Source organism: Dendrobates tinctorius, unplaced genomic scaffold (assembly GCF_039654945.1).
Source record: "Dendrobates tinctorius isolate UK_male_01 unplaced genomic scaffold, ASM3965494v1 ptg000028l, whole genome shotgun sequence".
Lineage (NCBI taxonomy): Eukaryota > Metazoa > Chordata > Amphibia > Anura > Dendrobatidae > Dendrobates > Dendrobates tinctorius.
In genome coordinates this window covers 102,356,729-102,367,596 of record NW_027361696.1, presented here as the reverse complement: position 1 = coordinate 102,367,596, position 10,868 = coordinate 102,356,729, and the positions used below count along the sequence as shown (strand labels likewise).

At 40.6% G+C, this 10,868-nt stretch overlaps 1 protein-coding gene across 10 annotated transcripts in view; it reads right to left on the bottom strand.

The window, feature by feature from the left end:
- Nucleotides 1–5,655: 5,655 nt before the first annotated feature.
- ZMIZ1 (zinc finger MIZ-type containing 1) overlaps nucleotides 5,656–10,868 on the bottom strand; it is a 483,419-nt gene continuing 478,206 nt past the window's right edge. For all 10 annotated transcript variants that reach the window (XM_073571234.1, XM_073571232.1, XM_073571235.1 and 7 more), the window contains one exon: nucleotides 5,656–9,832. In XM_073571234.1, coding sequence (XP_073427335.1) covers nucleotides 9,725–9,832 — 108 coding nt within the window. In that variant the 3' untranslated portion in view covers nucleotides 5,656–9,724. The remainder of the gene's footprint in view (nucleotides 9,833–10,868) is intronic.

Genomic DNA, 10,868 nt, shown 5'->3' with positions numbered 1-10,868 from the left:
GATATCGCAGGAGGCTGAGATTGCACTCACTCCCCGCAGCGTCCATTGCCCCTCCTGGAACAGGATATCACAGGAATCAGCGCTGCAGTTACTCACTAGTTTATTGCCACACTTCTGAAGACGTCCTGGATCATGGGTGATAGATGCTGTGGGAGAGAAGAGTGCACTCTGCTTCTATCTCCTCCACTGCCATAGCTTCTGTGAAACACTTTGGCAGGGGGTAAAGATAAAAGCAGTGAGTAACACCAGCGCCACCACACAGCTTGTAGCACCACCTATAAATGACTCATCATCAGAGGGTGGCACAGGTGTCACTCACTCTTTCTAGCATCATCCCGATGATGACTTTCACAGGAGCTGCTACATTGGCAGAAACAGGTGCAGAGAGCCAGCACTGAACTTACATCTGCCATAGCATTAATCACCCAGAATCCAGGGCATCTTCAGAGAGGGCAGCGATACAACAATCTAGTGAGTAACTGCAGCGCTATCCCTTTTAACATTCTGTTCCAGGAGGGAATATTGGCGCTACAGAGAGTGCAGCCCCAGCCTCCTGTGACGTCACATTTGAGACAGCTCTCATACGAAATGTCACTGGAAGTACAATACAAAAAAAAACATTGCGATTAGCAAGATGGGGAGAAGAGTAGTGTAATGCGTAATAAAAAAAGATTACAAAAGTGGTTAGTGTAAGAATGGATAGTTAGAAAATACATTTTAGTTGCCGGTACACCTTGTTAAGTACAATGGGATTTGGGTGGAGGGACAAAGGGTACTCTAACCACTGATAAACAGTTTTGGGAGCAGCACATCTCTTTGAAGAAAAGTATTGAGAATTGAAATTTAACATTCTTAATCTTCTTTCCCAACATGATCTCTTAGGAGGTCCACATAAACATGGGGAGCTGTGCATAGGAGAAGCCAAGATCAAATCAATATTTAGTATGATAAAATATTAGTGTCTTGCTTTGAAAACAGTTCTTCTAGGTACACTTGAACAAAGTTAGGAATTTTCTAGGTTTAAAGATAAGTGTATGAGTAACCAATTATACCAAACAGGTAATGAACATGATTTTTACATATAGGTTGAAAAACAGTTGTTGACGTAACAGCTGTGTATGAGATTTAAAACTGGCTGAGGAATGGTCAAGTTCTGCTATAAAGCTGATATTGTGGAAGACAGTTAGATGTCACTGGTCATACACAATGGCGAGACTGAGCACAAGATATATGGTAGTTATACTGCATCAGCAAGGTCTCTCCCAGGCAAAGATTTTGAAGCAGAATGGGATTTCAAGAAGTAATGCTCAAACTCTTTTGAAACCAGGAAATTAGTTGAACTTTGAACACCGTAGATGCAGTGGTCAGCCAAGGTAACTTGATGCAGCAGATCAAAGACATGCTTCTCTTCAAAATCAGAAGGTGTTCAGCAGTGTCATCAGCTCAGATATTCCCAGCGTAGTTCAGCGTTCACCGAATCCGTTCCCGGCGAAAGTGAATACTAGTAAGGTTGAGGCTATTCACAGTCGTCGGGTACTGATGTCACCGCTCATCAGAGTCACAAGCTCATTTGGTGCTCCGTGAGACCTGGCCACTCTGAACAGCTCTGACATCAATAACGATGTCTCTTATCAAAGTCACACAGACCTGCATGGGGTTTTTTTTCTTAATAAATTGGTGAACCAGGGAAAGTGTGGGGAGCATTTAGTCATATGAAGTATTTTTGGTGTGCATATTTTTTTGTTATTACTGGGTCAGTAATGGGGGTGTCTGATAGATGCCAACAACAGACAAATTTCAGCTGACATCAACCACAAGCCCCATTTTCCCGATTGGCAACACACCAGGGAAATCGGGAAGAGCTGAGGCAAAGCACCAAAATTGGTGCATCTAATGTGATGCACCACTTCTGGGGCTGCAGAGATCTGGTATTTTTAGGCTGGGAAAGGCTCAACAACCATGGACCTTTCCAGCCTGATAAGATCAGTTTACAGTTGTCTGCTTTACCTTTACTGACTAATAAAAATGAGGGGGGGGGGGTCATTTTTTCATTTATTAGCTTAATACATGTACAGTAAATTACACACACGGCAGTAACTATATATTTCACGGATATCTATTTAGCTATCAACCCCATATCTATCTCTGCACATCTTTAACATCTAAACATGTAATTTCTATTCTACATTCTATTCCGCTGCGTGTCACACGGATGTCACAGCTTATGTCATCTGTGTACATGTGTGAAGAATGCATCGACATCTGTGCTGCAGGAAAAAAAGGACATGTCTATGTGTACATCATATGGACACACGGTCTGTGTGAACACATGGACATGCGCCCAGCACCATAGATTATAATAGGTGTGGGTGTAAAAGTATCTCCAGTCCGTGTGAAAAATTACACTTACCTGAGACACTGACGTGGTAAGTGGGTTTTAGGTGGACAATTTTAGAGAAAAACATTAAAAACAAAACCACAAAAACACTGAGTGATCCAACAGAAAAATTGATATATTTAATGGCAAAACTCCTTTAAGCAAAATAACATTATAAAATGTCTGCATTTTCACTTTCGGCTATGTGCACACGTAATTTTGGGTGTGCGGATTTTGGAGAGAAAACCGCAGGTAAATCTGCAGGACAAAAGTCCTGCGGTTTATCTGCGGTTTTACACCTCATAATGAATGAGGTGTAAAACTGCAGCGTTTCTGCACCAAACAATTGACATGCTGCGGATTGTAAACCGCAGCAAAACCGCACGGAAAAATCCGCAGCATGTGCACTGCGTTTTTTTTTCCATTGAAAATAAAGGTACTGTACAACGCAGCAGAATCTGCTGCATTTCCGCAGAGCCAAAACCGCTGCGGAAACGCAGATTTCACTACGTGTGCACATACCCTTAATCTTTCAAACAAAATCACACTTTATAGGACAAACATATTATTGCTCCAATGCATCATTGCCTTTGCACTGGTTATTTGTCTAGTTTTGAGCCTTTTTTTATTTGCAACCTATTCATTATTCTCTTTGTGCCTTTAGGGTATGTGCACACGTAGTGAAATCTGCTGCGTTTCCGCAGCGGTTTTGGCTCTGCAGAAACGCAGCAGATTCTGCTGCGTTGTACAGTACCTTTATTTTCAATGGAAAAAAACCCGCTGTGCACATGCTGCGGATTTTTCCTCGCGGTTTACAATCCGCAGCATGTCAATTGTTTGGTGCAGAAACGCTGCAGTTTTACACCTCATCCATTATGAGGTGTAAAACCGCAGATAAACCGCAGGACTTTTGTCCTGCGGATTTACCTGCGGTTTTCTCTCCAAAATCCGCACACCCAAAAAACTACGTGTGCACATAGCCTTAAGTCTATTCTATATGTGCTTGCCATAGAGATTTTTTTCTGTTTTGTGAGCGATTCCAGATGTTTTTGCCTGATTCATCAATGGCGACTTTTTATAAAGTTGCAACATTTGGGGCAACCTCACTCCATTTCCCTCCAGGTGTATTTCTATGCTCTTATTTATATGATAGTATTAGTACATACACTAGTATTTTAGTGCAATTTTGGTGCCATTTTGCAAAAAGTGTGACTATTACACCCAAAAGGTTGCAAAATCTGTTCAAAACAGGAAAAAAAAAAAATCAATTTGCACAATATTCATGAATTGAGTAGGCCATTTTTAAGAATCTGGCGCCAAAATGGCAGCCAATACCACAAAAGAAAAAAAATGGCTTAACCCCCCAAAACCCACCTCTCCTGCAAGTAACAAATCAGGGCCTATATTTACACACACAAAGTGAATTTGTCATTAAAAGATGTTCTTTGAGAGTACCGTCACACTTGGCGACGCACCAGCGATCCCGACAACGATGCGACCTGGTAGGGATCGCTGGTGCGTCGCTACGAGGTCGCTGGTGATATGTCAAACAGTCAAATCTTAACAGCGACGCAGCAGCGATCCAGAACGATACGACGGTCGTTGGGACCCTGTCTCTCAGACCTGTAGTATTGAGGTCGTTCATCGTTGTCCCTGTCAAACACAGCGATGCATGCTAGCCCGCGGAACACCAGCGATCAAAAAATGGCCCAGGACATTCGAGCACGATCAGCGATATCGCAGCAGGAGCCCGATCACCGCTATGTGTAACACACAGCGAGATTGCAGGCGAGATCGCTGTTGCGTCACAAAATTGGAGATGGAACAACGATCTCGCTATGTGAGACGGGGGTTTTACGCTAATGCACTATGCTTACCTGTAGCCTTACAAAAAAAAAAAAGATAAGCAAAGAGATAATTACAATTTAACCTCTCATATATCACCAAAGTATTCTGTAAAGAAGCACTCCCATGAAAATTTTTATTGGCTTCATTTGTGTGAATGTATATGGTAGTGGTTGTGTAGGTGCATTAATATCCTCACCACCTTCCCTTATATCTAGCCCCACTCTGGTCCTCTTCTCGATCATGCCTATAATTCTGACTTGCTTGTCTATATGTGAGCCAGAAGCTGCTTTTGGAAATGTAAGTATGAGGAGTGTCACTCAGAACAAGACTCCATAGGCTTACATTATAAAAGTCACTTCCAACGCACATCGAGCCTTGCGTGAGCCAGTAAGTTGGAACAGCCGTCACCTGACCCAAAAGAGGAACGGAGCAGCGCTAGAAACCGGGAAAGATGGCAATCAGTGAGTGTATTAATGCCCCCTACACTAGATAGACAAGTTTTGCCAATATAAAGCTTAGTGGGGGTGCTTATTCAAGAGTGTTGTCATTATTTCATGGTTTATCTTGGTACATCATAAGAATGATACATCTATTGACTGATGGCACTTCACTTTTGCCCTTTTTTTTAAATAAAACTGAACATCAATTTAAAAACATACAATATGCTACACAGACATAACCTCAGCAAAATAAAATTAATAGGGCGCACTCTATACATATAAAATGAAAACGTGAAAACACATGAAGAAAGTATATGCACACAAATGATATCACCTGGTTTCTGAGGATGAACAAGCTACCGGGTAGGTTACATGGGACCCCCAAACCCACGCGTATCGACACAGTGATGTGTCTTCCTCAAGGTCCTTGGAAATCCTCAGAAACCAGGTGATATCATGCTAGGGAAAGGGACTTGTTAATGTATGTTTATTTGTGTTGGCAACATGATAAGTATTCAATTCTCTATTCATGGCATATGTAGAATCTCTATGTAACCATATTAGTTATTGATAATATGGTATTTTTGATCCAAGATCATGATTGTCATTACAATTGATTTGATAGACCCTAGGTTATGGTAACTAGCAGATACCTGGCATTATACTGAATGGTTGGCCTTGGGACCCATAGTATTTAACTATTTATCAAAATGACCCATTGTCTTTGTTTTGTTATCAGTGTCTGGTTGTTCAGACTTTTTAACTGTTTTTAAACAAAGTGTCTGTTTGTTGTGTCCATTAATAAAATTGATACTTTTTGATTATCATATCTTTGTGGTGATCCCTATTTGTGTGCATATACTTTCTTTTCTTCATGTGTTTTCATGTCAATCCATTTATATGCACTAGGTGATCCCACCTAAATTGACATTGTGGATGGTGCCCGTTTATTCTATATCTTGTCATAAAATGAAAACGTAACGCGGTGTACAGGTTTCATCTGAGTACATATTTATTTGATAAATATAAGGTGGACACAACTAACTACATACAGTTTTGCAAGACTAAAAAGCACAATTACGTTAATTTTGAACATTTTCTGCCTTCACTGCTAGAGAGGGGAAGAGACACTTCTTCCCTCTGGCACTGAAGGGGATACAAATATGAATGATTAAATTGTACATACAATGTACAGACAAGATACAGTGGCCCTTTTGCATGTTTTATTATAGATTGTACCATTTATTTTCAATTTCCCCTTCTGATCAGAATATCAAAATTTGTACAAAGAATTTGGTTACAATCTTTTTCTTTTACCGAGTTTCCCTATAATCCACTATTTCTTTTTCACTGTGTGTTTTACGTCATGTAGCACCTTAAAATACATAGGACTAATGTGTGTCAGCTAAAATATTAGATGTACATAACAAAAAAAAAAAAAAAAGTAATTTCTTTTCACAAAGGGTCAAAGTATTTCAGAGTGGAAACAAAGTGATTTCACACAAAATGCACCCTTCCCACCCTCCTCCAAATATAGGATTATTTCCACACCATATGGAAACACACACTTTTTTTTTTTAAACATTTTTCTAACCACTTTTTTTTTGCAAAATAAAAAAACAAACAAATGCACATTCCCAGGAAAATGAATGTGTCTGTGTTTTATGTCTCTACTGCTCATATACATTATTTACATAGGGTGTGTGAAGTCCTTTAATCCTGCTCAGACCCAAAAGGGCCAAGCATAAGCTGAAAATGCCTTCATCCCTTTCCCCCTCCTTAAAGTGAACGGGTTAACTTTTTTTCCAGTTGAAAAAAAAAACCAAACAGCCGTGAGAGCATTTACATCTGACATTCTGTTTCAATGTATAATTTCTAATTGTACTGCTGCATAGAACACAATACTGCAAAAGTGTTTCATGCCTTGAAAGGATAAGCGTTAAATGGGTTGTTCCTGTCTTCAGGAGTGAACGGTTGTCTTGCGTTCCTGTCTTCAGGAGCGCCCCGCTCCCCTACCTCCCCGTTTCCCGCATGCCGGGGAGCGATGCAATCCTGAAGATTGACAGATCGGGCCACCGGTATGGCTGAGCTGCTGGCCACAACTGTGGGCTATCTGGTGCATGTGACAAGTGCTGGGACACTTGGGGCTGGCTTCACACCAAGTTGTATAGCAAACAGCATGCCCGTGCACACTCCATGGCAATGAGCAGTAAAATCCTCTGCTCTGGAGAATAGAGTGGATCTTTAACAGCTAAATGGCAAAGTGGCTCAATTTTACAAGCACTTTGCCATTTTAGCCACTTAAGATTAGACAACCCCTTTAAAGACAATTGATAATTCTAAAATGAGAGAACAAATGTTAAGTTTTTCTAACTGTTGGATAAATTGCAAGTAGCTGAAATGGAAAGCCAATGCTCCAGCCTTACAATGCCATCATATTGTAGTAGGTACTTCGTAACGCTTGTTTCTTTTTGGGTACAAGCAAGTTGTACATTTTCATAAATGCAGGCGTCTTATACGTAGCGTAACCCCTTCACTTTCACAGCAGCTGGAGACGTCCCTAGAGGAGAGGTATTAGCTGCAGGTACAGCTGTAAAATCAAGGTGAGAAGTGTGATGGAGAGAAGGGATGTGTCACTTTGACTTGGCATTATAAAAAAAAAAAAAAAAAACTGCATGAGAACAAACCATGTCACTAAGCAACACATATTTCTAAAATTTTTGAACATATGTACAATATTTTAATTGCATATGAACAGCATTGTGTGCTGCCATCTTACCTTACTAAGACACCGGAATTTAGAACATGAAAAAAATAGAATAAAAAACAAAAAAAAAAACAAACTAAAAACACAAATACAAAGTGGAGATGTATTTAAAAAAGCCTACATTTCTACACAACGAGAACAGAAAAATAATAAAATAATGTCAAGAATTTCAAACTGCTAGAAGGGAAACCAAAAAAGGTAAATAATCGTTTGCCCACCCACCTTTATTTTTTTTCTCCATTTTTTTTTTGTTAAATAAAAAAAATGTACAAAATACAACTTTGGTGATAGAAAAAAGGAAAACAAATATTCAACAAAGTAGGATTGTTTGGTGTGTCAGTCACATCTGTACAAGCACAACACACGGGCAAAAAAAAATAAAAATCAGTATATCATAAAAAGGACATAAGATGGCGAGGCTGGTACACTGAAAAGGAACGAGAAGGAGGAAGTCGCTTACAAAGAGGCAAGAAGAAAAGTATTCCTTTACAAGGGTTGTCTGATGAAAACAAGTAATCACCTACCGATAGGATAGGAGATATCTTATTCATTGATGGGGTCCGACAGCTGGAACTGGCAGCGACTGGCAAAACAAGGCACTTTTACCTGAAGTACAACAGAATGGCAGGTTGCATGCTCGACTGCTGCCCGTTCCTTATGGGGCTTCTGAGTGCTGTGCTCAGAGATGAGAATGAATGGAGCAGTGGTCGAGCTTGCAATTTTCCACTCCATTTTTCAACAGGAATAAAAGTGCACCATTGTGAATAAAAATTCCCCCATTCTGCTGATTAGTGCACGACCCAGTGGTCAGACCCCATCAATCAGCAAGTATTATTTATTATGCTTACTTATATAGCATCATCATATTCCGCAATGCGACATTGTCCCCATTGGGGCTCACAATCTAAATTCCCTATCAGTATTGTCTCTGGAGAGTGGGAGGAAACCCACGCAAACACGGGGAGAACATACAAACTCCTTGCAGACGTTGTCCTGGGTGGGATTTGGACTCTGGACCACAGTGCTGCAAAGCAACAATGCTACCCACTGAGCAGCCCTATCGTCAATAATCCTGCGGATAGGTGATAATTGTTTTCATTGGATAACCCCTTTAAGCCTTCTTCTGCTAAAGTAATCTGCTGGATCCCCTTTTATTTATACAGTGAGTCAGCAAAGGCGAAAGCAGTGAAAAAAGTGAACAAAGACAAAGTAAGTAACATTGATTGGCACACATGCACTTCTGTACAAATATAACAACAGTTTTACAGAAGCAAGCAGCATTAACACACCAGAAGCACAGAAACTGGGTCAGACTCATGCATTTAGACCCCTACCCCCACACCTCTAGAAGGTACCTTGACCACAAGATGTTTGGGAAAGAAGATTGCACAAATAACACACAATTTATGTGGTTTTATATTAAAATGGTACATCACCAGGCAGATAAAAAGGCCAGTTATTGTGTAACAGTCTTCTTGGGTTAAGCAAAATGAAGAAAAACAAAAACATAACCCTTCAGCTGCTTTATGAAACCAATATCAATGCCCCTTGTTGCAGCTTAAAACCAAAAAAATTCAAACAAAATAAAGTCACGAGAGCCAGCCCAGATCCTGGACAAAGTATCAGTTGTTGCCCTGTGGCTTCCATGCTGTTAGTCTCTGCATTTAGGAACCGTCTGACCAGGGACCTGGGAGATCTTGTTATAAATGCTGCAATAAGAACTGGAGGAAATGTATACTGGCAACAAACCAAAGATGCAGGAGACCCTCGAAGAGGCTGTATCCTCGATGACAGCACTTGTGTGTGGCAAGAGCAATATGTCTACCCTTAATGCTCACTGCTTGGGAACCTTGTGCTTTGTGTGTGGGTGTGTGTTTGTTCCATCTTTGTCCCAATTTCATGGTAAAGTTCTTCTTTGCCAGCTGGTGTGAGACTGGTGGTGGTGTGGGAATGAGGGGTAGCACTAGGCATCATAAGGTGTCACGTGTCTTGCATTTAATCTCCACCACCTCTTAAACTGCCTAGTGAGGACTTTGTCTTCAAAGTTTCCCATTTATCAACCTCAGCATGGGAAAACCAGGAAGCACCACTTGAGAGATCTACAGACAGCCTGGAGCCGAACGTTGCCCTGTAGCAGCGTCACTTAAAGCGCATCAGTCTTAGGCAAATGCGGCTACAAGACTGTCGGGAAGGCATACATAATGGATAATGGTTGGAGTCTCCAGAACTGTGCCTGCCTTGTGTGTCCTGACTGGCTGTATTATGGGCTGGGAATGGGGAAACAGCTGCACTTTAGTTGTTCTCAAACAGTGAGAGAAGGTCATCGTTGCTGTTGTTTGGTAGATCTGGAGGATCCAGGTAGGAAAGAAGCTCGTCTGGATTCGTAAGCTCTGGAAGCAGCTGCAGAAAGGAGAGAGAAGGCAAAAACTCATTATACTAAAGGTCGTTAATGTTATGTCTCCCCTGCCAATTTTTTTTCTATATATTTATAAAATGGCGTGATCAAAAAAGATGAGACGTTTGCAGTTTCAAAGCATTTTTTTCTGGCTTATCTACACAGAGCTGACTCTGGACACCTGAGACGTAGAAAGTGTTGTTTCCACTCCAAACACCTTAAATGACACTTTCTACAGAAATGCAATAGAGTAAAGAGCAAAGAGCACTGCTTTATAGTTGTGTCACATCGACAAGCAAACAGTAGAATTATTTCTAGATCAATGCAAGGTAGCCAACACAGCATACCTGCAAGATGTCTACATTTTTTTGAATTCAAAGACACACATTGCCATAAGATACACCCCAGGCTTAGACAGCAGAAAATAGTATCACATTTTTCCTATTAATTAAAACTTTCCTGGTGGTGTAAAGTGGATGGGTCATTATCAGGAATTTTAATACACTAGTGTAGAATATGGATGTAATAGATCTGTTGCTTATGTTTATCTGCAGTGTGTATTATATACACACACAACTCTGCTACATATGCAGATAAACATACACATAGCTCTGCTACATATGCACATATACATACACACACAGCTCTGCTATATATGCACATATACATACACACAGCTCTGCTACATATGCACATATACATACACACACAGCTCTGCTACATATGCACATATACATACACACAGCTCTGCTACATATGCATATATAGACATACATATCTGCTACATGCACATATAGACACACACACAGCTCTGCTATATATGCACATATACATACACACAGCTCTGCTACATATGCATATATAGACACACATCTCTGCTACATGCACATATAGACACACACACAGCTCTGCTATATGCACATATAGCTGATGCACATAGCTCTGTTGCACATTTACCGTACATACACATACTATACGTTAACACGTTACAGTTCCTTCGAGGCATGTGACTGATCAGATGATCTGAAATGTCCTGGAGCT